This window comes from Balearica regulorum, chromosome 5, assembly GCF_011004875.1.
Source record: "Balearica regulorum gibbericeps isolate bBalReg1 chromosome 5, bBalReg1.pri, whole genome shotgun sequence".
NCBI lineage: Eukaryota > Metazoa > Chordata > Aves > Gruiformes > Gruidae > Balearica > Balearica regulorum.
In genome coordinates, this window is record NC_046188.1 from 43,689,315 (window position 1) to 43,716,059 (window position 26,745).

Sequence of the window (26,745 nt, forward strand, 5' to 3'; positions counted from 1 at the left end):
GGCAGCAGAAGTACATCCTAACTACCGAGCATGCGGTAGCTGCACAATGAATGGATACTTCATATGGGTTTTATTTCTTTTTAGGGCAGACTTGACCTTAATCCAGGTTGAATTACCTCATAACACTTCCAGAGGATACTAAGCAGACCTGTCCAAGAAGCTGCTATACAATATAATCACCACAGCTACTCCACACAGCATTTAGAAGCGAGAGTGGAGGGAAATTCAGACGATAAAAATAAGGCAATCACAATTTACTGGTTTGCGTTAAGATTTTAAGACTACACACAATTCAAATTTGGAGCAGGCCATGCTTAACTGGAGGTAGGGGGTCACAACTAAAAAGAAACTGTGGTGAGAGGCTCCAAGATCTCATCCTCACAGCAGCAGAGCTAGAGGTCCAGCTCCTACCAGATCAAAGAATCAGCAGTGATACAGCCCAGAAGATGATGAGCACTCCAGGTCAGCCTCTCAGTCCTAGGACTCAGTGTAAAATTACAGTCCCAAAGGACAATTTTATGAGGCCTCACAAGTCAGAGGACAGCAGGAGTTAGGCAATAGGTCACTAAAATCACAAGAGTGGGTAGACTGCCATCCAGTTACAGGTAGTTTCTTTGCAAGCAGAGAAGTTATGACAGGGCTTTGCCTTCAGCTTTCACTGTTTCCTCAGTCAACAGACATGCGCATACCTAGCAAATGAGGGGTCTTCTGTGGAACCTCAGCGGCTAAGCTGGGCCAGGAAAAGATAGAAACATATTCCCCTCACACCCCTTCCGTGCCTTCCACATAGAGAACCCAGTCCAGCCCTTAGCTTTCTCATCTCACCTTTCAAAATCTTTGCAAATCTGCTCATTCCGTGTGGCCTATAAACTCTGCCTCTAAACTTTTTGTTACTGACTCCCTCGCCTCTAAACTTTGTTACTGACTCCCTCCCCACCAGAACTTAATGTCTTCCAGTGTTTACCATCAGCCCTTCTCTCTCACTCCACCTTGCTATGATTTCCAGTTTATAAGCACAGTTAGTTATTTGTCTGCCCTCAGCCCTCTTTTTCCTGTGTCTTCTTTTCTTCCACTCCGTCACAGTCGTTTTGGATTTCCTTCATGCTTTTTGGTGTCCTCATAATGGTATTATGGGGGTGCGTCCATGTGCACGTTGGGTGTTTGCCTCCTTCCTCCAGTCAAGCTCCCCGCCAGACTTTTGAGCCTGACCCACTCCTGATACCAGTTCCTATTCCACCATCTATTGTGAGACAACTCTAATGAAAACTGTCACCAGGCCAATTCCCTCCACTACACAGTTTTTCTCTTCTTCTATGGCACCTGAGGGAAGACAAAGAGATCTGACTGGGTTGGTCTGTCATGAGCCAAAAGACAAATCCTCAAACAACTTGTGTGTGCAGCACACCAGGAGACATCACATGGATGGGTGCATGCATGCCCACACCATGAATGCTAATATGAACAATTGTTTGAAAGAAGACAAAGTGTTTCTCCAGCTTAACTGAAACCCACGCCTGCAATCCCAGCTGCCTCGTCACCACCTTTGACTCATTCCTCAAACCCTCCCCTCCTCCAGCCTCCATTTCTCTCTACGCAGAATCTCGGTTGCTTGTAAGAAAATTACAAAGTGACATTACTTCCTCCATCCTTTCAACGTTCCCTTCCCCTCCTGCAATTCCTCCCATCACATACTGAAGCATCTCCCCAACCCTTCTAAGCACTCCACCTGCCTCTACGGTTTTATCCCCACCTCCCTATTTTGTGCCAATTTCCATCCCTTGCCATAGCGACAGTACACGTTTCTATGCTCTTCTCCTTCCCCTCACAATACAAATATGCATTAACTTCTTACATCTCCAAATTCCTCAGAGACTCTGGATCACAGTTTTGGATGTCTAGGGTGAGAAGGGAAAATGCATTCACCCAGGTTCTTCTCATCTCTAGCTCTCAAACTGCACCCTGTGAACTCCTGGCAGTCACTTTTTCTGACAAGTCCAGTTTGGATTCTCTCCTACCTTCCATCTCTCAAAATACTATTAAAGCTGCTCTACTTCTAGTAACCCCCTTCCTGGTCAAAGCTCAGGACTAGTAGTCTAACCATCATCATTATCTCTTCCTTAACAAAGGTGGTAACATTTTTGATTCTTGGATTACTCCTCCCTTGCCTCCTGTGAATGCCTTCCACTGCTACCACTCTCACCACCCCCAAAGATGCTGAAGGAGACAAATGAGCAATTATGAACACCACCACAACTTCTTCCACACTGATCTCTGTGCTTGCTGCCAGCTCTGAAGTTATCTAATGGGTCATAAGCCACACCTACATACTCCTTCCCACCCATTGCTGCAAAAACAGGTGGGTTGAAGCAGCTTGATACAGCTGAAATTGTACATAGTTTCAGGCAGTGCTTGAAGCGAGGCAAAGAGATGTGAACCTGGTTCCCAGATCAGCAAGAGCTGGACTCAGAAGCCAGGCTACCACAGAACTCAGCAGGACTTGAGAGCCCAGAGCAATTACACTCACTGAGGCTGGCTCACAGCTCCCACTGATTTTGAGCTCTCAGAAACACGATAACTCCTGCGTGCCAGGGCTGCTGGATTACAGCCCACACCAAGCTCAGCAGGAGAGTGTGTCAACCTACTGCTCAAGAAAGCAAAATACAGCTTCCCTTAGTAGCACTGACTTGTAGCTCCTGTTCAGTTCAAAACAAACTCTCTGAGCTCCTGCAAACACTGGAGACCATTCCCTCTTCTGTCCCACTCCAGAGGTGATGGTATACTAATTTTTAAAAGACAGGGAGTGGAAAGGGGGTAACATATATGAAGTACACCTCCACCCTTGGTTTCTGTTTGTATTTGTTAGTGTACAAAATCTCTGCTGTCTGCATTTACTTTTGATTGAGTTCTGAGGCCACGAGTTAAAAAGCTGGTACGAGTTTATATAGTGCTCTCATCCTGACTAGGACCTGTGTTTGCTATTGCACAAATACTGTTTGGATCCTCTGCTTGGTTTTCGTCAAGAATTTCTCTGTCTCATGCAGGACACTTAACACCTTCCACATGTTTAACACCCCAAAATCACAGACAAATGGAGCTTTTGTGTTTTAGGAAAAGTCCACAGCCTAAATTTATTCCCCTAGGCTCTGTTGTTGCCAAGGGCATGTTCTAAAACTCCTCCAGCCTCCACACAGAGAGGACGATTTCTCAGTGTGGCTCACCTTAAGGTAAACCACATAGGTAAGGTAAACCCATCTGGGATGGACAAACCCACAAGTCAAAAGTAACTCTGAAGAGGCAGGCGAGTTGTGACTAATGTTACAACACTTTCCCATACATCCTTCCCCATAATCAAGGAAAGCCAGCAGGCCAGAAGCATAAAACCAACAGAGCAAGCTGAGGTAATGATACTACATGGAGGGAAAACTATCACTGCAGAATCTAATTGCTAGCAACAACCTTTGATTTGTATACATAGGTGATTAAGTGATGTATACATTAAATGATGTATACATTAATGCTCAATTACAAAAAAAACCCCAAACCTCCAGGGTAGCAAGCAGAAGGATCCAATGGTACAATGCTGTCTACCTGGGAAAGGGAGCTGGAGATCAGTATGCAGCATCCTCATCAGATCCCTTACACAACATACAACTGTGTTGCCATAGCAAGAGCTTCCTCCATCTTTATGCCAGGGTGGCTATAAAAACGTCTATGAAGATATTCTATATTGAGTGTAGCAAATCTGGCTCACGGTTTGCTTTGTGGCTGCAGGTTTTTTTCCCCCATGTAAAACACATAAGGAAAAATCCTGACTATTCTGTTCAAAGATGACAGCCAAATGCAGCAGGCCACTGAGAATTCCTACCCCTCCGCACAGCGGATCGCATGGGTCCCTGCCTCCCTTCTGCGCTCTGGAGCGTGGGTAATTTTTTTATTATTTTTCCCCCCTTTAAAAAGAAGGCAGCAAGCTGTGGGAAAATACTTTTATGGCTAAGTGAGCTTTACCACCCACAAAGAGACAGGTCCCCAAGGGGCCCTCACCGCCCACAAAAAGATGAGCCTTTCTGCAAAGCCTTACCCCTTCTGATATAAAGATATCTAGAAATTCATCACTTTAACAATGCACACAAAAGGAATCAGCCTGCACCCTTCACTTTTAAGAACATCATCATCTCCCTCCAATGCCTTTCTGAATCTCAAAGCCAGCTTTAGCTTCCCAGCCACCAATACAAAGAAAGGCTTACTGGGACAGTGCATCAGCAAATACAAGCTTTCTCAGACTCAGTGCTCGCTTTCATCATGTGGCACTGAACAGACTACAGCTTGTGACATGATGCAAATAGCTAGTGGGACCTCTCCTGCACTGGGACCACTGAAGACATCCCATCAAGATCCCTGTACATATACTAGGAACTGTGGGACCAGTACTATGCTTATATATTTCCCCTTGAGCCCAGGCAACAATTTTGCTAGTTTAGACACTCCACGTACTGGAAAAAAATCCGCTTGTTTCAGCAATTAGCTGTCATAAGGTAAATGGTGAACTTTATGCAGCAGGACTTCAAGAAATAAAACCCCCCTAATACTCAAATATCTGCCATTTGTTTGCAGTCTAAATTGGTCTGACATCAGCCTCTGCATCTTTGTGTGCTTTTTGTCTATTCAGTTAAAGGGTGCTCTATCAGAAATCTTTCCCCCACATAGATATACCTATACCAATCAACTAACAACTGCTACTTTGATTAGCTAAGTACATTAAACTTATGTCATTCTATAGCTTAAGTTTTCCTCAGCTGATTCTTCCTTCGGCTATTTTGAGCCCTTCTGAAGTACAGACAAAAGAGTTGCACATGGGTTTGCAGACCATCTGGAATGCTGTTAAGAAGGCCATACAAAAAGGTAACAGCACGTTCATACTCCCTGATACTGCCTGCCTATATAAAGTCTTAGAGCTATGTCATGACTGGAATTCATATTCCCTTGGTCCACGTGCAATTCCCCAAAGACATTTTCAGAGTCACTACTTTGCCCAAAACAAACCTTCACAAACTGCAGATGGGATACCCATCACTTGTCCCAAGGTATCTAATCCCACTCTGGACTGTAATAATATTCACTTATCCACAATGTACCATTGCTTGGATCATCACTGGGAATGAAGCAACTGCAGGAAATATCTGCCCTCCAAGCAAACAGATTGAAATTGCCACTGTCACACTCCATGTTCTACTATCTACAGAGAGAAGTGGATTGACCCCAGATCCCAAACACCTGGTTCTTTGAAAGGCCAACAGCAATAGACTGGTAACACTGAACTGTAGGCTCTTAAGAGTGCTTAACAGCTGGCTTGTTTGAAATGCATCTTGCCTCTGGCCCAGAGTCATCCCATAAAACTGCTTCCTTTAACTATCCAAAATCTTCCCTATTGTTTCAGCCTAATTTAAAGCTTTGAGTACCACCCTGTTCCCATCTGAACGCTCTTCATCAAATGTGTATGGAAGTCTACGTACCAGGGCTGGTAACAATAACCCTGCAATTGCACCATCACCTCTTCTGGGAAAGACTATGGTAAAAATGTAATTAGCACTTCAAGGCTCTCTATTTGGGACCTCTTAACCCTTTAATAGGACTTTAAGTGGAGGGCAGTTGTACACATTTCTCTAACAAACTTCTCTCATAGGGCAACATAACCAAGCACAACATACCACAAACATCTCCACAACTCCTGAAATGCAGCCACTCACAGTGTCTGGCACGCTTGAGTAAATGCAGATCTTTCCAACTACTGCTAATCTCAGTGCAGTCACATTTCCAGATGCTAGCCAAAAATCCCCTGACACCTCAGACCTCATCAAGCATATCCTGTAAAACAAACTGGTCTGCACTCACTTTGACCAGAAAAGTTGCGCTCATCCTAATCTTTGCTTGCAAATGAAGTTGTAAATTATGCTCATAACATACAGCTGCTAATCCACACCAACTCCTTCTATGGACACTTATGCTACATAAGTAGGCGACTAAGGCGTTTTCAGCTTTTGGTTCAGCTTACCAAAAGGAACCGAAAATGAGTCTCTTGGCACAAAGTAAGTATCCTCACGAAAGCTAGTAACAAAGCATTCTCCAGTAACATCTGCTCTCAGATAAACCTTGAAAGAGCCAGAAGTCCTCTGCAGTAACAGCCACCACAAGGTTTTACAATAGGCTTAGCAGACAATGCCAATACATGCAACCAGAAGCAGCTGTACCTACTGCTGAAATACAGCGTTTAACACAGCTTCAGCTAAACAAAATTCCATTCTCACCTACCATGAACCCAAACATCATGTCACTGCTCCTGTGCACTCACACGATTTAGAGAATCACTGAAGATCAAGGGTGGCAAGGATCCCTGGAGATGCTCTAGAGTCCACCCCCTGCTCAGAGCAGTATAAATTACAGCAAGCTACCGGGGACTATCTCTGGTCAAACTTGGATATCTCTAAAGATGGAGACTCCACAACTTCCTTGGGCAACTTGTTCCAGCATTTGACCACTCTCACACTAAAAAAAACCCAAAACCCACAGTTTTCTTAAATTCAAATGGAACTTCAATCTGCGTCCCTTGCCTTTTGTCCTTTCACTGGGCACCACTGAGAAGAGCCTGGCTCACTTGTCTTCATTCCCTCAGTTATTTATCATGTTGGCAAGATCCACCCCCTAGTCCTCTCTTCTTCAGGCTGAACAGTCCCAGCTCTCAGCCTCTCCCCTCAAGTCAATCTCTCCAATCCCTTACTCCTCTTTGTGGCCCTTTGCTGCACTCACTCCAGTATGTCCATGACTTTCTTGCACTGGGGGTTCCAGAACTGGACAAAGGGCTCCAAATGTGGCCTTACCAGGGATGAAAAGAAGCATCACCTCCCTCAATCTGCTGGCAATGTTCTTCCTAATTCAGCCCAATATACTGTTGGCCTTCTTTTCTGCAAAAACACATTTGCCAGCTCATATTGCCCACCAGGACACCCAGGTCCTTTTCTGCAAAGTTGCTTTCCAGCCAGTAGGTCCACAGCCCATACTGGTGGATGGGGTCATTCCTCCTCAGCTGCAGGACTTGGCATTTCTCTTCATTGAACTTTATGAGATTCATTGGCCCATTTCCCAGGCTATGAAAGTCCCTCTGAATAGCAGCAGAACTTTCTGGTTCATCACCTACTCCTCCCAGTTTTGTTGAGGGTGCATTCTGACCCATCACCCAGGTATGAATGAAGATGTTTAACAGTATATATTGGCCCCAAGCAGATCTCTGAACAGGGCAAAGTCTGCTTTCCTGAAGAGTTTTCCTCACAATGCTGTCCTGTAGATACTTCCTTATTTATCTGCATATGCTCAAAGTGGACCCCTTTTACCAGTTTTGAGGCATGAAACCAAGAGCAAGGCATGATGAAAGATCCAGAAAACATCCAGCTACAAAGCAGAAAGCTAATTCACTTACAAATAAAACTTGATTACAATACTTGTGCATTCACTTAGCTAACATGTTAGCTTGTGAGGCACAAGAAACATATTTTAAATGCATCCAGGAGCTGCAAAACAGTTGCAAAAAGCTCTTCTGCACATCAACAAAACTGCCGCATTATCTTCCTACAGATAGGAAATCAAGATGTTAAGTTTTGTTTCTCCTAATACCAAAACCCCACCTGCTGAGTTCTGTAGCCATGTTTTGAGAATGAAATGTGGAAAAGGCAGAGCATCAAGTCGCAACAAGGAGTCTCCTTGTATCACATCTAGCACAGTGGCTGACCAAGTACCAGAGCTTCTTGCCTACTCTGTTACATACAGCTTGTTGACAGGTCTGTAGTCTGTCGCATCAATGCACAACACACAGCAAGAAGGGACATGGTGTAGGAAGGGGAAGAAATTAATAAACAGATCACAGGACTGTGCTATGTAGGAAGCATAAAACTTGAGGAGCATAACATAGGAGGAAGTCACATGAGTCTTTATTGAGTATCTGAGATTGATGTGGTCCTAGAACGGGCTCCTAGAGCAGGCACATTCATTCACACTGTAAAACCAAGTTCTGTGCTCCTGGCTAGCAGAATTAAATTTGCAACAGTGCTGCACACCAAATAACAGTGGCAGCACCAGCTTCAAATTACAGACAGAAACAAGAAAAAAAAAATCCCTATCACACAAGACTCATTTATCTTGAGCACTGGGCTAAGCATGCACTGCCTGACTGGTCTTAAAATATCCATTAATACTTGCAGTCCAGAATAAGTTTAAAAAAAAAAAAATCTCAAAAAACCCCAGAACAAAAATCTACAGAAACAGAGAAAGTGTACAGCCCCCTCTAAGAAAACATGATTGCCTGCTGCAGTGGTAGGGTTTGTGTACAGGGCAGGGGGGGTGGACACGACTGCCCCCTTTTCAGTGGATAAATGTAGAAAATAAAGCAAGCGCATGAGCAGCACTGATCAACAGTAAAGCTATATGCTACCATGGCACTGCCACTTTGCCAAGCAGTGTTTACTTCTGGAAGCAAAATCCACACAAAGAACACCCTCCATACAAACCAAACAGCTGTTGCTTTTCCTCCTCTCAGAGTTCCTGTTTTCTTAGTTTCTTATGCCACCTTTGCGACTTTCATTTCATCCCTTCTGCTCAGGTTCCTCTTCTAGATATTATCCTTTCTGCACTCAGCCATAAGGGCAGAATGCAACTTGCCTAATTTTAAGCATCTAACATATCCACAGCAGAAAGGTACTCTTCCAAAGCTCTCCGTATAATCAGTGATAAATAGACTGGCAGCTCCACAGAAGATTCAGAGCACCTAAGTTCAGCTCACTTCAGGTGATGAATCAGAACAGAAGCTTCTTTTTCTCCGCTAACTATACAGGAAGCTTAGCCTCCTAAGTCAGATGCCCCAAAAATTACAGTGTAAATACCCCCCATAGTGCACATAGCTGTGGATTTTTATCTCTAGTTGACTCACATCCCTCTCAATTAACACATTCTCAGACTTAGCAGATTGAGATGAACTATGGCTTGAGCTGCAAAAGCATAAAGGAAAGACAAGAACAGAAAGGACTGAGCAAGAGCAAGCTTTAAAGTGCTAATAGCACTATTTTGTTTGACTCTTTAGTTCACCTTTATTGTGCAATATTTGAGAGACTTTTGGAGCATCTCCAGCTCTCAGGTATGAAGAGGCAGCTCTTTCCATATAAAGGCGTTGATACACAAAATACTGTTACAAATTTTAGAAATTAAACTGGTTTTGGAGATACTCAAGCCTTGAGAGTACTCTGGTCTCTGGAATCAAATAGAGGATAGCATCTTACAAGAGTTCTGACGCAAGTTCATTCCCTCCGCCCTTCAATCTCTAGTGCTTTGCACTCTTAATGTCCCAACCGAAGAATTCAAACTGGATCGGTTCACAGCTGACAACAGAGAAGTGTCTGTGCCCACAGAGCACCTTTGCTGCTAAATGGAAGCAGCAAGTGAACAGAGGCATAGAGCAAGCAGGGCATTATAAACAGATTAACGTTCTTCCATTCCAGCACACAAAGTACCCTGATGCTTTCTAGCTGCCTCTGCTTTTTGTATGCGACGGTGTACAGCAGGAGTGGACCTCAAAAGGAGGACAAATAGTAACCGCATAGATTCTCACTGTAGAATCTGATATTTTGGATGGGAGAGAAAGGCGAACTGGAAACAACGCACACAACCTTTTCCACCACATAAATGCATATGTTAATGGCTTTCTCTCAACACAATTTACCATCCACTTTCAGGAGACATCTAGCTAGACAGGAGAACTAAATCCCCTTTAGCTCAGAGGAGCATTTACCTGCATCAAAACCCAATGCCACCAGCTTGGGAACTTTTGTGGGCACTTTTGCACAGGACTAGTATTTCAGAAGAGATGGCCTGCGGGTCATTCAAATGCCAATGACATCAACTACCTATCACAGCCTTCATTGTGCCAAAGTACAATGCTACAGGATGACACAGAGTACAGCAGGAGAAAAGGGGCAGCTGGCTGCCAATTAGAGCACAGAGCCGGAAAAAACAAACTCATTGGTGTCTTGCAACACAATGACTGATGTACTATAAAGATGGACCTGCTAGGGAGAGCACAGCATCTGTGGATCAGCTCTCCCATCCCTGCATAGCCACAAGAAGTTATGTATTACAACTTGGTTTCTAGGCTTGTTTTTTTTAGCATTAACAAACTGATTTCTACCTTCTGGGAGAGGGATTTCATGTGAAGAATGTTTGCTAAGAAGTTCACCTTCTGACCACAGACACGATGTGATATAATCCTGTAGTCACAGCTATAGAAGCTATGAAGTAGAAGTCAATAATGAATCTAATAGTAACATCAAGTTAACTCACAGTATATGACTTTATTCTGCCTTCGCCCAATCCATCTATGACACCAAACTATCAGGAGAATTTATTCATGAGATACTCCAGTATGATCTAGCAGCAACACCAAAAACTTCCAAAGCTGAAAGCTGCTCTAGGAAAGCAGCACTTTGAAGAGATGCAAAGGCAGATGAGAGCTGAGGTCCAGCAGCTAACCTTCATGAAAGCTCATGGGCTGTGTATCATTAGAACACATGAAGCAAGTTTAAGTGAATGCTTAAATAAGAGGATGTCATACAATTAAAGTCTTCTCCACACTTCCAAAATCCTACTGTCTTCAGAAGCTTAAGTACTATGTTGAAGAAATCAACAACTCTGAGGATACCTCTCACCAGTTCCATAAAGGCACACTTTCCACTCCCCACTGTAATGAGTTCGTTTGTGCATTTGCAATTCAGCACTCCAGCCTCTTTTCTTCCTTACATTTCTGCATGAAAGGCTGTGCTTTGACAGAAATTAAAAACAGTTCTCAAGTCTGTGATGAAGGCGACAGATATCTATAGCTCTCAAGTCACAGAAGAACCTGAGGCATATTTTAAGCCTCTTATGTCGTTTAGTGTCCACTGACGTAGATCACAGAAAGACCACAGAGAATGAGGTTACTCAAAGGTTCACATCTTTCCAGACTAAGCAGTACCCAATAGACTTATAACAGAAACACACTGCATAGAAAGCCACACAGCTATGTTCATTGATTGTATTACTCTACAGATCTGTCTATTGTGAAAAGCAGGATTAGATCAGGATACTAATCCAAATTCATGTAGGCATCTTAGATGAAAAGGCAGAAGCAAGCTAATAGCAAAAAGCCAGTGATGGACAACTGAAGGTACAAATTCAAAACAACACTCAAGTCTCAGGCAACTGCACAGAAAGCCTTGCCACAGAACACATACCTACTAATAGCGAGAAAAACAAGGGTACATCAGAGACAACTAGGATATGTTTCCTCATCAACTTTTGCTGGCCTTCTGGAGCTCTCAAGTCATCTTAGGCCTACTCTCTACAGCTCTGCATCACTGCAAGCACATTTGAAGGAAGGGGGCATCTCAGAACAGAATTCACAGCTCACTGACACTGTACACGACAGAACACGATTAGGTCAAGATGACTTGAGCCACAGGAGGCAATCACACCTGCAATGCCAGAACAACTGGAGAATCTGCCTGCAATATGGTTTCCAAGGCAACCAAAGCAGCCTCTTATCCTGATCGCTTTCATCATTAGAGCAGAAGTGAAAGGTTACTGGGCTAATTCTAGCTGCAGCAGCAACCAATGCTCTATCCAATTGTACGTATCACAGGCTCATCAACATCCATTTTAACTGGCTTTAGGTTAGAGCCATTCACTTGTATTTGAACATTAGCCCTAAACACAGCTAGAGTGATCAACAGATTGGGAACATGCACTAGGAGGCACCTTAGCTAGTGGGTCTGGTTGGAAAATTTGACTGGTGAGAGGTCATCACCCTAATTCTTATTAGGGCAACTAATCTTCCTGTCACAGGAAGAGGACAACATCTATCCACCATACTTAGCTAATATTCATCCCAATGAAACTTCAAATACTCTAACAATTGTGCGTTAGCAGTTTCTGGCTGAAGTACAGAAATTCACTTGAAGGTACGTGACCTAGAATTCTCCCAGGGAGCCAAGCTTTGAAGAATGGGATAGCTTATATGATTTTGGGAAAACAGCAGCTGACATTGAAGTCCTAGATCCCAAATAAAGGCAGGCTGTCAACCGATTCTTAGCTTCACCTATAGCTTCATCCCTACCCCAGTGTAACAAGGCCACAGACAGCTTTGTTTGCAACCCCAGAAGAGACATCCAGAGCTGCACCATTATTGTTCTTGTAGGAGGTTATACTCTAGATAGGTGTGGGCTATGGAAAAATCTGTAATATCAAGCTCATTTTTTGAATACATGTAAGTGTTCAGTCTCTGGTCTGAATCTATTACCCTGAAATAGCAATTATAATCACTCAATAACTGTAAATGTAGAGTACTGTATCACTCAGCCCTTAAGCCATGCTGAGTCTAGATCTCCCCATGAGGTGGAGAACTCAGAGCAACTGTGTTGGATTGCATTTAAACAGATAAAGTCTGGTGGCAAAGCCAGAACAGGCAAACACGATCTGTGTTCACGCAAGGAAAAATATTTTGTTTGTTGAGATGTACATAACTAAATAGATGCCTGTCATGGTTCAACCCCAGCTGGCAACTGAGCACCACGCAGCCACTCACTCACCCCTCCTTCTCCCTCAGTGCGATGGGGAAGAGAATGGAAAAACCCCCAAACTCGTGGATTGAGATAAAGACAATTTAATAGGATAACAAAGGAAGATGATGACGATTATGATGATGATAATAATAATAATACAACTGACACACAAGTGCAATTGCTCACCACCTGCAGAGGGGAAAAAAACCAACCCTGATGCCCTGTCTGTTCCCAAGCAGTGATCCCATCTCCTGGCTAGCTTCCCCAGTTATATACAGAGCATGACATCATATGGTATGGAATATCCCTTTGGTCAGTCGGGGTCACCTGTCCTGGCTGCGTCCCCTCCCAACTTCTTGTGCACCTGCAGCCTACTTGCTGGTAGGGTGCTGCGAGAAGCAGAAAAGGCCTTGGCTCTGTGTAAGCACTGCTCAGCAGTAACTAAAACATCCCTGTGTTATCAACACTGTTTCCAGCACAAATCCAAAACATAGCCCCATACTAGCTACTATGAAGAAAATTAACTTTATCCCAGCCAAAACCAGCACAATGTCTATTAAAACAAAGTGAGGTGAGACAGAAGCATTTCACAAAGCTAGATAACTCTATCATAAACCATTAAACTTTCACCTGCACTCTCCTGCTGAGTAACAGGAACGTAAACAAACGCATCTGTGGTAACTTTTAAAGCCTCCTGCAAAGTTCCTTGGCAAACACTGATTTTCTTCCTCCTCCAAGCTTCCACTGAACTGAAAATAAAGCCTTCTTTGTTCCACTATACCATTAGCATGTCTCTCTCTATCCCAAAATTACTACAAAGCCTAAACGAAAAGTTCACATAGGTGAACAAGAGGTCATAAGCACTGCAACAGCAATGAAGTGGATCTTTTTTTTTAAAATGTATTTACTGATTTTTACAAAGATATTAAAATGTACATCTGTCTACTACCAGATGCCAAAAGATATCCATGACTTGGCCCTCAAATTGTGAGCAGGACACTGCTAAGTAATGTGACTTAGGACAAATTTATTTAAAAACAAAAAAATATCAAACAAACCAAATAAAAACCAAAAACCCCAAATAAACCAAATAAAAAAATCCCAACAAAACAGTGAGCAGAAATATTCAGCTTAAAGAAAAACAAACCAAAAAAGCAGTAGGAGGTGGTAAACACAATCCTGAGCTGTGTGTTCCTTGGATCCAGAGCCAGGCATATTAACACTGCTGAACTTTGCAGCAGTACTAACTCCCATTACAAAAGGTGTAACCTCATCCCACAGAACAGGTCTTTGGTATCTCCTGGGAAGCACAGCGTGGGGGGCAATAAAAGAAGAAAAAAACCCCACTCTGTTGGCCTGCAAATGGCAGAGAACCCAAGAGACTAGAAGACTGAAATGGCCCCAAGATTCGGTATTTCACTTGTATTGCCACATGCAATCGGCCAGTCCTATCGAGTGAGAAGCCAAGATGTATTTACGACTTTCATCATCACTTTAGCAAACAACCACTTCAACTTGCCTTCACTGTATGGACGTTTCCTCGGAGACCACAACCCCATCACTTATGGCAGTTCACCACGGAGAAGAGAGTCCGGAGGGAAGCTTACAGCCCGCACTACCAAAAGCCTTAAAAGAGCTGCTAAATGAACTCTCAGGTTTTGTAATGAGTCTTGAAATAAAAGCAGAACGTGGAAGACTGGAAAATATGCTAGCGTTATACCAGTATTTTAAAAGGTTGAAATAGGATGAGACATGTCAGTCTTGTCAGCCTGACATTGATTCCAGACAAAATAATGAAAAAGCTGATATAAGACTCAGTTAATAAAGGATTAAAGGAGGACAGTGTAATTACTGCCAATCAACATAGACTTTACAGGAAAATATAACTTGTCAAACTACCAACACTTTTTGGTGTGATTACAAGTTTGAACACTAAAGGTAACAATGTTGATGTAATATATTTTCACATGGTGTTTTACTTGATGCCAGAAAGCACAGCGATGCAGTGTATCGTATCAGCTGATAGGTCTAAACTGCACCAGTAGATAAGGAGTTGGGCAGGAACATGCTAGTAGGACTCATTGTTGTTGCAGTGCTACATGCAAATTAGGCTGCTGGCATGCAGATAACTGTCTGTCATGCTGACTAGTATCACTTCATTCTCCCCTGAACTCCCACCGACTCAAACCATCTGCTGCCACTGTTCCTATACTTCGCCTGCAAGTGCCTTGGCGCAGGGATGGCCACCAGTCCCTGACTAGTACAAAGGACTCTCTAAGCCTGACCTAAGCCCCGCCTGGCACGTCAGACTCATTCTACCAAACCTACTATGGTGCTGTACTAGCCCCGCCTGCTTAGATAACCTCTAATTTTTAGTGGTTCGTTAAACCAGACTGCTCCAAGAATTTATTCACAAGGTAGCCTTCCCTAGCACAGAGCTATTGTCTGTAACTGTTGCACGAGAATGATACTGAAACAACAGAAAGCTGTTCATGTAAAGCAGAGAGATAAAAGTAAATGTGGACAGAACCCAACAGCAATAGCTTTGACATTAAGAAATTTAGTCAACACACCAAAGGAATTCACAAGATGCTCCCTCCTGCTTCTTGTGCACCTCCTCACTGGCAGAGCACGGGAAGCTGAAAAGTCCTTGACTTCGTATAAGCATTACTTAGCAACAACTAAAATATCAGTGTGTTATCAACATTATTCTCATATTAAGTCCAAAACACAGCACTACACCAGCTATTAGGAAGAAAATTAACTCTATCCCAGCCAAAACCAGCACACATACCCGTAAGATCTCTGTCTGCTGCTCTGATTTCCTCTCTGCATACAGCAGTAAGTGGGCAGGGGACAGGAGCAGAAGTGTAATTGGATGTATTTTCCCAAACAACAGCTCTCACTCATACTTGACCACAGAAGTCTATCATCAGTTTTTAGAAAGCTGTCAGGTTAGGAATACGGGGCTTTTTTTGGCATCTTTTCTCAAATGCTGTAGAGGTTACATAAGAAATACATTTGGCATTTATGCATTTAAACATAATTCAGAAATGACAGTCTGGATACATGGTAGGATGAAGCAATTTAAGGCACTCAAGCTTAGATTAGCCTGTGTTAATAGGAAGATAGATGATTGATTTTTCCCTCAGCCAAGGCTGGCAACCTCATCCATAACTAACAACCTGGGTTAAAGTAGTTTTGAACTTGAGTAGAGGTTTTCCACTATGATAGTGAAGAAAGAACTACCCCAAGCTTTGGCACAGGCTAATTAAAAAGGAAAGCGTATCAGCACTGCAACTTTCAATGGCTCTGAAATATAATACTGAAAATGACAATGCTGCTGACCAACATAATAAATACAAGAAATTCTCTATTCCACAATTGCAACCTCATTTTCTAGTTCTCATCTTTCAAGTATGAGAACTCCATCCTAGTATTTACAACATCTCCACCTAGTATTTACAACTTCAACTCTCCTGGTTTCTGCAACAGATTAACATGTTTTTAAGCACAAATGTAAAAAACATTTCGAAAGCTGAAAGCATAGGTACAGACTAAAATAAACAGACTGTTAATGTATCACAAGCAGCTGCTGCATTAGAATTAATTTTATATTTAAGTCAATAAAAGCCTTTACTGTAGAGGCCCAGCCGTTCCAGTGTGAGGTTCCACGACACTGTAGGAGCCAACAAACCTTGCCTTAAGCAGGCTCAGCACAGCGCCATACAGAAAAGATTGATCTCGTTTTTTGAAAATCCCATGATTACGATTTCTGCCTTCTTTTGTTAACCTTTGTGTACATACAAACAGCAAACGTGTATTTTGGGGCTCAAATTCCCTAAAATGTGCAAGGAGAAAAAGCCAGGCTGTTTCCCAGCCACTAAAGAACAGGCACACTGCAAGGAGGGCTGGAGGAGGGTTGAAGACAGGTGTCTCCAGCAAAATTGGGCCACACAAGAGTTCTGCAGTGTTGCCTGGCAGCAAGTAATTATCTGCCAGTGTGCTGTTTCCACGTGCCAACAGCCAAAGCCCACACAGGCAGCAAGCACAGGAAAGTACATGCGTCAGCTGAAGCTACAGGCTAGCTCCACTCTTCCCAAAGGAAAAAAAAGCAGAGGTGCTTTGGAGGCTAGCCTTTGGCTGAGCTCTTACTATTACTGCAACAGCAAGGTCTACGAACCATGCACTCAAACCAAAATGTCCAGAGAGATAAAAGTCTGTGAGATGCCAGAAATCTGTTATCAAAGACAAGACCACTGCTATGCTAAATCAGCCATGCAAAACTACCAACAGTTTCACCCCAAAATGGCTGGGAAAATCCCAGTGAAGACTCTCAAGAACAGGTTAGATAAATCCTGTCCAAAATGGTTTAGGCATAGTTGATCATGCCTTAGAATAAGGAAAAGGGTCATGTGGCCTCTTGAGAAACCTTTCAGCACTCCTTTCAGTGGTGGTCCTGTGATTACCAACTGGAAGAAAGAGAACCACATCCCAACCTACCTGTCCATACATCATCCCTTGTTTGCCCCCCAAGCTCCAAGATGATTCCCTTGCACTGGGGTTAATTACAGAGCAACTCAGACGCAGCCAAAAAAGACCCACCCTCAAGATATGTGTCATCTATAACCATCTCATTCGTGAACTGCCAGAGTGCCATACTCCTCCTCTTCCCCCAACCTCTCTTCCCACCTCTGCCTGCCCTTTAAGACTCCCAAATGCCTGTGTGCTGTATGTGGTGGCAGCTGAGTTTTTTAATATGCATTTATAAAGATCCTAATTGAATCCCACGTTGCCTTGTGTGCGTCTTGCCAGCCGGAACACGAACAAGGCACCCTATAATTCAATTAGAAGGACCTGCAGCAAGCTGATCATTAGTCTGTCAGGTTGTTAAGGAAAAGACATCTAGGAATAGGGGAGGAAGAGGGGAGGAAGTTAAACAAAGGGAGAATTGTGAACAGCACCCCTCCCCAATTCATGCAGAGACTCCCATACACATACTTGAAGTGTGGAATCTGCAATGCCCAAGCACTTGAATGACAGCTCACCACATCATTCCAACAGTCCTTTCTCTTGTTTCAGGCAACTTAAATAGAACCTCAAATGTTGGAATTGAGATTTTTTCCTCATCAATCCTCTGCTCAGATTCATGAGAAAAATACCACTAATATACATGACTACTGCAAACAAGAAAGTCTCATTACCTGCCAAAACCCTGTTGACAGAGGAATGGGTGGCCAAGCCAGGCTGTCCCCGTTCATGGAAAATCCCAGCATAAGGCAAGTACTCTGGCAGCAAGAAGCGTCTGCAAACAAAGACAGTAACCTCACTTGGAGAAAGACATCCCAGTATACTACAGCCCTGGACTGCAATTGCAATTACTTTGAGGAAACATGACTATATTCCAGCAGACTTTAGTAGAGGGAAGGCTGGACGACTCTGCTTAGCCAACCACTTCACTGCTTCAAACAAAAGCCAAGTTACAGATTAGATCCTCCTCTGATCAATGTGGCTGTGAAGATCAGCTTAAGAAAATCCTTTACCTCCTACAACAGCTTCCTAATCTCAAACCAGCACGTTGTGCTGAGAAGCTCTGATCAGATTCTTTTACCCTCCTGTTCTGCCTTCACACTGTAGCCCCAACCTGCACGTAAGGAGCACTAAGACCATGCTGTCCTTCCAATGTCACAGGATGAGTTGATCATGCTAACGTGCCATCTCAGGGGCCTCAGAAATTGCAAACAAGAATGCAGCAGCTGGGCAAGAAAAGGAATCCATGTGAAAGTACCAGAGTGCTGTACTGCAATTGGTACTTCCAAGATCTCCACACCCTTTTACTCTTACATGTACAAGCCTTACCTTGGAACAAAGCGCCCCAGTGATGGTGCAGACATGCGGGCGTTCCGGGGAGCTCGGTGCCTGGATCGGTCTCCATTGTCCCTTCAGTAAAAGAAAAAACAATTACTGTACATTAAAAATACTATGTAATAAAGTATTCTCCAAGCGAAGAAAAACTCACAACATCACCTAGCCATCCTTAGTATGCCACTGAGACTTAATGGTTCTCTTGTGTAAGTCACATGCTTCTAACGTTCCAAATTCATACAACTTACTGTACCAAAGACTCCTGACAGTTTTACATATGGGTAACTTAATGTCCACTTTCTTCATTGTTTGACAGTGTCTCAGAAGTATCAACACCACCACAGAGAGTCAATGAATCAATGTCAGCACCTGAGCAAATGAAGGAAAGACCTTAGAGTTTGGGCTGGGAGAGCAAAAGCAAGCACACCACAGTCCTTAGGAGAACTTTCAGTTAGTCAAAGGGAACTATTAAGTTTCACTTTTTCATTTCCAGAAGTGCAGGCAAAAGAGCATAATCTGCAAACTTCTTTTGCGCTCCTTCCCTCAAGGTCCAGTTTAAGTGCCATCACAGTTTAAGAGAATCTCACCATTCACAAGCTTTTCCAGTGAAGTCAGAAGTATTAGGTTGTGTCAGACAAAACTGTACCTCCTCAAAAACCTCTCATTCTGTTTCACAATAAACGTCTGGACCTTGGAGAATGAGAGGAAAGGGTCTAGCATCTATTGTCCCACAGCAGACACAGGAAAGTCTTATTTGCCAGGAGGGCAGTGCAACACTGAACAAGTAACCCACAGTGGCTATGGAGCTGCCATCCTTGGAAGTCTCAAGACAGGAGCTAGACAAAGCCATGGTTGACCCAATCTGATTTTGGCAATAACAACCCCACAACAAGCAGGAGGCCAAAGTGGAGGACCTCCAAAGTCCCCAGCAAACAAAAATCCTGATATTGCATTCAGAGGTCACAGGAGGACCTGCAATTACACAGCACTAAAACTGCAAGGAAAATAACGAGACTCCATCAGTGACTCTGGAGTTCTGAAACAGACCTCCGTGGTGCTTTATTCTCCATTCAGAAATTTACTCTCTGCATGACCTTGCACAAGTAGCAAGTCTGTTCTCCCCGGATTCCAGATCCCCATCTGTAATTGCAACCCTACTTGTCTCTTTCCCAGACAGTTGTGGGGAGACTATTACTTGCAGAGCCTCGGAATCACTAGGAAACTAAACATTCCTTATGCAACACACTAGCAGCACATTCCTAACCCACTCCAGCAAGCTGTGCATTTTATATTTTTTTTTGTTTTGCTTTTTTAAAGTCAGTGAGCAAGAAACGTGGGCTGAGAAGAAAGTCCATTACGTGGCTGTTTCCCACACACTTGAGGAACCAGGAACACAAGAGCAGAGGTTGTTCTGCAAAGCTCGTTAACATTTCAAACTATTTCACCAAAACAAAATCTAAATCCAAGCTCAAAGCTTCCATTTCTCCTCCCACTGCAGACGCAGCATTTGCAGTTCACAGCCAAAGCCCCACCTCGTCCTGAGGTTTCTGTGTAAGCAGCAGGGTTCCTAAAATCAGCAACGTAAAAACTGCTGCTGTTCTTTTATCAGAAGCCTCCAGCCTATTAAGATGCGGATCAACAACAGAAGGAATCCTACCAACTCGAATGCTGACATACCAACTTTTCCTGCTAAAGAGAAAAGGCTAAAGGAACAAACAAGTGTCATGTTCCAGATCTTGCCATACACAAAGAGCTAGTGAAAGTCAGACAAGAAATACACTTTTTAAAAGTCCATGTAGCAGTTTCTGAAATGATGCTGATAGGCAGCCCTGCAGCAAAATGATTTGCAGGGTTTGCATTTGCTTTTAGACATTTACTAGAATTACGAGATGCTTTTGAAAGGGGCAAATATCAGCAAGAGCAACAACAGCAGGACTACATCCTGCAGAACTCTCCAGCTGAAGAGAATCTCTGCAGCAGGTTTCAAAAGGAATGAGGAATTAGCTCCAGCAAACAAAAGAAAAAAAAGGTGCAAAGCCTGCTACAGTCCAGATCAAGAGACCTAAAGCAACTAATTGTTCAAGATTTTTTAAAATTCCACTAGCCAATGCTGTTAGCATCCACAAAAACATTTTAGGACACGAATTTTCTCATCAGTGAGACTTTCTGATGTGAGAACTCCATCCTGTACTGTCCCATTCACTGTGCGTACAACCCTCCCTCAATACGAAAAGCCTAAAAGCGAAAAAATATAGACTAGACTTTTCACCATGACAGACACAGCCTCTACCGATCCAAGAGACAGCAATCTATTTTTAACATCCCCTAAAAAAAAAAAAGAAATTAAAAAACACAACACCCCAACTGCCACTGCCCTATAACTCAAACAGCAGAATTGGGAATGAGAAACAGTCACTATCCTTGGAAAACGTTAGAATTCCTATTTACTGTAATGTAAGTGTAAGATACACTCCCCTGTGCTAAAGAGGAATATTACTAAACATTACTCTGAATCACTAATTTACAGAGTCATTGATATCTAAACTCCCATGCTCAACTACATGCAACTGTTTTTAAGCATCTAGTGCTGAAAAGCTAGAACAGCTGATATTACCCTCGTGCCAGCTGAAGATTATTTCTGCACCTTCTAAAAAAGAAAATAAAAAACACCCCTACAGATCAGTGAAGATGGGTGGCACTTTACGTTATTTCTGTACCACATACAGCCTGCTGACAGAGGGAGGAGAGCAGATGTTAGCACGACTGCAGTGCCAGCTTGAAACACTCCGGCAAGAAATGAAAAGTTTCCAAAGTTCTCTGCTGCTGAAGATCTAACACTCTACTTTCTATTTAGTGTCAACTACCTACAGACTCATTAGCTAATAATGTGCAGTGGATAGTTTAATTAATATAACCTGCAAAAGCAGATCCCTCAGAGTGTGTATGTCTACATTAAGAAAAAAAAAAAGCCTCTTCTGTAACACAACTCAATAACCTTGCAAAAGTAGATGAAACAAAAACATGCCACAACGAGTGCTGTAACAGGGCTAAATAGGTGCCCTGCAATGCCCTTTAAGTGCACCAGCAAATATGAACAGCATACAGAAACTTCTGCAGTGAAAAAATAATCATGAAGGAACTAAGCAATCCATTGAGCAAGATGCAAGGAAAGAATCAGAAGTAATCAGCATGTAAGGTGACAAGGGAGACTTAATACTATAATTATTAACAGACTAATTTGTCTCAGGAGGAAAACTGCAAGAACCAACAAATGGTCAAAACAACTTTAAGGGTCTGGCTCAAAATTCAGGTTATTCATAATTTGTTCAGGTACCAGTGTGGGACAAATCAAAACAGCGATATGGAGAAGAAGAGTTGGTAGGGGGAAAATAGCATTAACACTAACACAGAACGGAGCAGGAAAAGAAAGCAATTCCCAAACATTCAGGAGATTCATGGACCTTTAATAGGGCATAAGAAGGATGAAAATTTATCCTAAACTGGATAAGACAGTCAAATCTGCTTGGATTTTTCTGCTATTGTTTTGTTTGCTTGTTGAGAGAAAAGTTGACCAATGTAAATATAATGGAGCAGCAACGCTAGCTCTGAAAAAAGATGGAGATGCAAAACTTTGCATCCTCAAGTTTGGAGAAAAAGGCATTCTTTTTCATCTGATAAATTGGCTACCTCATTAATAACTCCGTGGATACAGAAAATAGTCAAGACTGTCAGAAAGGAAAAAAGCTATGTTCTGCTTTTCTATCTTGGCAAGAATTCTCTTTAATATTTAGAGATTGTTGTATCAGGAAGTGAAATTAAACACACAGCATGGGGTTTCTAATGCAATCTGTTGGTCTAACTGTTCCCATTGTAGTCAATATTAAAACTCCCACTAACTACACAGCCAATAGAATTAGGTCAACAATGACCATTTTGAAAAGCCATTTAATTATCAGCCAGCACCAGTAAGCCATGCAAGTTCACTGGAATCAAATTATATCAGACCAAGCCAATTGTACCATATTTTCAGCATTTTATCATGTTTCATGCGATCCAATTTAAAATGCTAAATCAATTTCTATTGCAGAGGTTAGACACTTACATACAATAGAAATGCTAAATAATTGGTTAAGCGGCATTTACTAATATCCTTAAGGTTTGGCACTGGATTCAGTTGCACCATCTTGATGTAAGAGAAAAAAAAAAGCCCAGTATCATTTTCTCAGTACTTCAAACATTAAGTATCTCCACTTACTTGCCATCAATTTTTTAAGACTGCAGGAGGTTACTTCAGAGGAGATAGCACAGAGGGCAGGAGTAGCGCAAAGCAAGAAGAGCAGGAGTAGCACAAAGGCAGTTATCAGAAAACGCAAACTCATTTGGCTTTAGAGGTTGGTCAAGACTGACCCCAGGTCCTCTAAAGAGGGCACCTGGAAGATGTCATATTAAAGATATCCCCAAATCTTGCAATTCACAGGATTCACTGCTGATTTAGATAAAAAACAGATGACATATCCTGAGAAGGATATACTCACAAGAGCTGCATAGGACTACAAGACAAAGAGTGTACTATGTTTTACAAGTGGTATGTAAGTAGGACAAAAAGGTGGTGAGGGGAACATTACATTTGCTGGTGATTCTAAGAACACGTCAATCACTTTCCAGCACCATCCTGATGAGTAAGGGACATACAGTGTGGGGAACGCTATGATACAAAGTTAACTACTACCTTTACAACTGAGAGGAGCAGCAAATACCAGGTGATGTTAAAACTTCAGTTCTTCCTCTGTCTGATCCTGCAAGATCCTGAGCATCTCCTACAAATGAAGTTAGGGAAAACTGGGAGTGTTTCTATGAAACAAGCCTCTCAAAACAGAGAGGTAAACATGAAATAAATAAAACCTTGACATTCTGAATATTTCAGTGAGATACAGGTATCCTAGAAGACAAAAGGAAAAGCCACATTGCAAGTTAGTTGTACCTTTGCAGAGAGACAGAGTAGCTGGAATACCATCTCCTGGATCAGTAGGACTCGTCTATTAATCAAAAAATACAGGTTCCATCCAGTATGTGCTACTTTACTCACAGTCCTTAAGTCTTGAAAAAGTTGTAAAGTCAACCCAGTAAAAGATCACCCTACTTACGGCTCTCAGAACAAGGATATCTCACCTAAAACAAGGATTATGTTTAAGAGAAAAGATTCAAGACAACTGGCTTATCTCTGAGCAGGGACTCTTTTCCACAAGTAGATACAGATAAACAAGTCAGGAGCACTGCTCCTATCAAAAAGGGTACAAGTACTGACATCCACAGACATTAAAAGAACAAAACCACTTATTTAAAAGAATATACATAATACAGTAAAAATTAAAGGCATTAATATAAATGTATCTACTCATCCTTGAAGGGTATGACCATTACTGAAGGAGAGGTACTTAAGGCAGAACAGAAGCAGACAACAAGAAACAAGAAAATTTAAGCAAAAAGAAGCATCTGCTACACGAAAAGCCTTTCCTGGCACTAAAAGTAGTAGGATCATGGAGCTAACTCCCAAGTGTAACACTGGAAGTCAAACAAAATTGAAGAATAAAAATATTAGAGAAATTGCAAAGAGTAATACTACCCAGCTGGAGAGACAGGAACTAGAAGAATAGAATTTTAGCATACCTACTCAATACAGTAATTGATAAAGAAGTTGGGTAAGTCACCCAAGACATGGTGCCTTTCCATCTTCCTATGTTCTTTTGAAGGCTAAAATGCCAGTTTTTCACAGGAGTTTTTTCAAAGGAACACAAGGGAAAACTTTTATCTATTTATCAGCTAAACTTCCTATAAAACAGCAGACTGCTGAGTTACTAATGGCTCTCCTGACCAGAGCAGAACAAACCCCCAGCCTTGATTACCTCTCAGAGGGCTGTTCAGGGGAAATTGTATTTAAAAGATTAAAAATGGCACTTCAGAAGATCAAGTGTTTCAGAGAAGCATCACATAAGAGAAGATTTATCACCTGGTCAAGAGAAACAGCAGCACTTGCCCATTAAATGCCAAGGATTAATTGCTTCAGAGAAAGACTGATTTGGAAGCAGAATGAAGCACTCACTCTTATCTAGGCGCAGTATCCAGTTGTCTCTATTTTAATCACCTCATTGTGTGGCAGGCTCACAAATTGATGACATGTTTTAGAATAAGACTGATACGCTTCATAGCTACAGCGAATCATTAGAAAACAGAAACATGAGAGGCCAGAGGAAGGTAGAGAATCTCTACTCTTTAGCCTAGACATGGTACATGAGTATGAAGGAAACCACTGTATTCAGTGTTTTATAAAAAAACCCAGGGCATCCAGCACTACAAGTACCCTTCCTTTCAGACCCCTTAATTAGCTATTTTCAAACATTCATCCAAACATGAGCATGACTAGGGAAAACACCACTATGCCTAATTCTAATCACTTGGGAACTTCACAACTGGTGCTTGTTGAACACAGTTCACACAATTGGCCACCCCATCAGGCTTCAATACTGGAAGTGTCAAAAGCAAGCACCATTTTTTTCTTTTTTCTTTCATTTTTTTTTTAAATATATTGCACCATTATGCTACTGCTCTTCCAAGGGAAACAAGAATGAAAACATAACTGCGCAAACAATGCTGATCTGTTAGACCTACAGGCTTGAAGAATGCTAACCACTGCCTGCTCTGTGTGGCCAGCAACAAGGAACAGCTTGCTTTCTAATCACTCTAACACCAGAGGTCACCTACTAGGTGACCTAGTTTGACTTAAGAGTTTCACAGACACAAAATAAAAGCAAAAGGAAAACAATGAACACAGTTCCTGAGTAGCAGAAAAACTCAGATCTACCATCTTGACATCAAAACTGTTTCTACAAGCCCAGGCAACCAACAGTATGGAAAATGATGTGAGCTTTTCTGGCAACTGTCATCTTTCAAAAAGCACTCATTCTTTCACCACCCTGCTATGAAGACACTTGCCTTGCTGGAATGTGACTTAATGGTAAAACAACATTATGCTGGAGAAGTTAGCAATATCCTGCAGTACTGCTGCAAGGAAATAGTCATTGCCTGTCACTGCATCCAGGCAGTATTATTAGACATTAAGACTAAGATAAGGGGAATATAAAAGACTGTCACAAAAGATAAAGATAAAAAGAATAGGGAAAATGAAGCTGCAGGCTACTATGAGGAGATCACAAGCCAAGCTAAGACTCTCACTAATCCTTGAAAAATGAAGTTCAAAGAGTAGATTCAGTATCATTCCCATTCATCCACGACTTGTTAGCATTCTTAGTCTGCAACTGTGTTTAAGATGATGAATATAATTAACATAAATTGCTATGTATCCTGAAGCAACAACCCAGCGCTAACTGCTCCAGAAACCTGTAACAGAAAGGAAGAAAAAAACCCAACAGAAAGTGACCACCAAGTTCCACAAAACTCAGGTCTCTCTTGAAAGGCAGTTTTGAGAAGGTCCATCTCCATCAAAAACAATGACGCAGAGCCAGAAGTAGAGGAAACAGCATCAAAACCACAGATAAAGGGGCCCTGGGAAGAAAACAACAAAGGCAAGTACATACAACAAATAGCAATCTTGCTTTTAATTTCTTTATCTGAACTCAAATAACAAATTGCTAAAAAGAATATTATTTGTAGCTGCTCAAGTAAGAGAGACAGATAACAAACTGCCCCATCCAAGATTTCCAGAAAGAAATTGCTGCTTTTTCTGCATTATACTGATGTGTCATGAATCCTAAAAATCCATTTCCATCGGCATCTAAGTGGAAACAGCAGGTGCATTTGAACTGATTGCATTTCTGCAGATTAGTGCTCCCACTGCTCTGTGTCTCTAGCAAACAATGACATAGAGTCAGACTGAAAAGGTAGAAATCGGATTTAAACACAAGCATGGAATTCCTTCACAAGCGTAGGGAGGAAGTTATTTCAGTAACTGGTAATCTCCAACCTCTCTCTCCCCTCACTCAAACTTTCCAAAATCTCTTACTGTCTCAGCCATTAAGCAAACCACATGCTTATTCTCACCATGACACACAACTCCCTCCCCAAAACCCACTTCCACTATTCCACTTGAAAAGTAATAGGGAGAACAGAATCCAAAACCAAACCTACCACCCAAGTGCACACTGAGTAATCACACTGCTACAGCCTTCTCTCTCTCACTGCATAACCTTAGTTCAGACACAATTGCTTCCAGCCAGTTCCTAATTAATATTTTCAG

The 26,745-nt window shown here is 42.2% G+C and overlaps 1 protein-coding gene across 4 annotated transcripts in view; it reads right to left on the minus strand.

Annotated features, from left to right (window-relative positions):
• The window catches only part of AMBRA1 (autophagy and beclin 1 regulator 1), a 141,196-nt gene that overhangs the window by 66,534 nt on the left and 47,917 nt on the right, over positions 1-26,745 (minus strand). For all 4 annotated transcript variants that reach the window (XR_012835716.1, XM_075754564.1, XM_075754566.1 and 1 more), the window contains 2 exons: positions 18,489-18,569; positions 17,834-17,934 (listed from right to left, as the gene is read on the minus strand). Coding sequence is in view for 3 of the 4 variants with exons in the window: in XM_075754564.1 (XP_075610679.1) it covers positions 17,834-17,934; positions 18,489-18,569 (182 nt within the window). In the remaining variant the exon portion in view is untranslated. The remainder of the gene's footprint in view (positions 1-17,833; positions 17,935-18,488; positions 18,570-26,745) is intronic.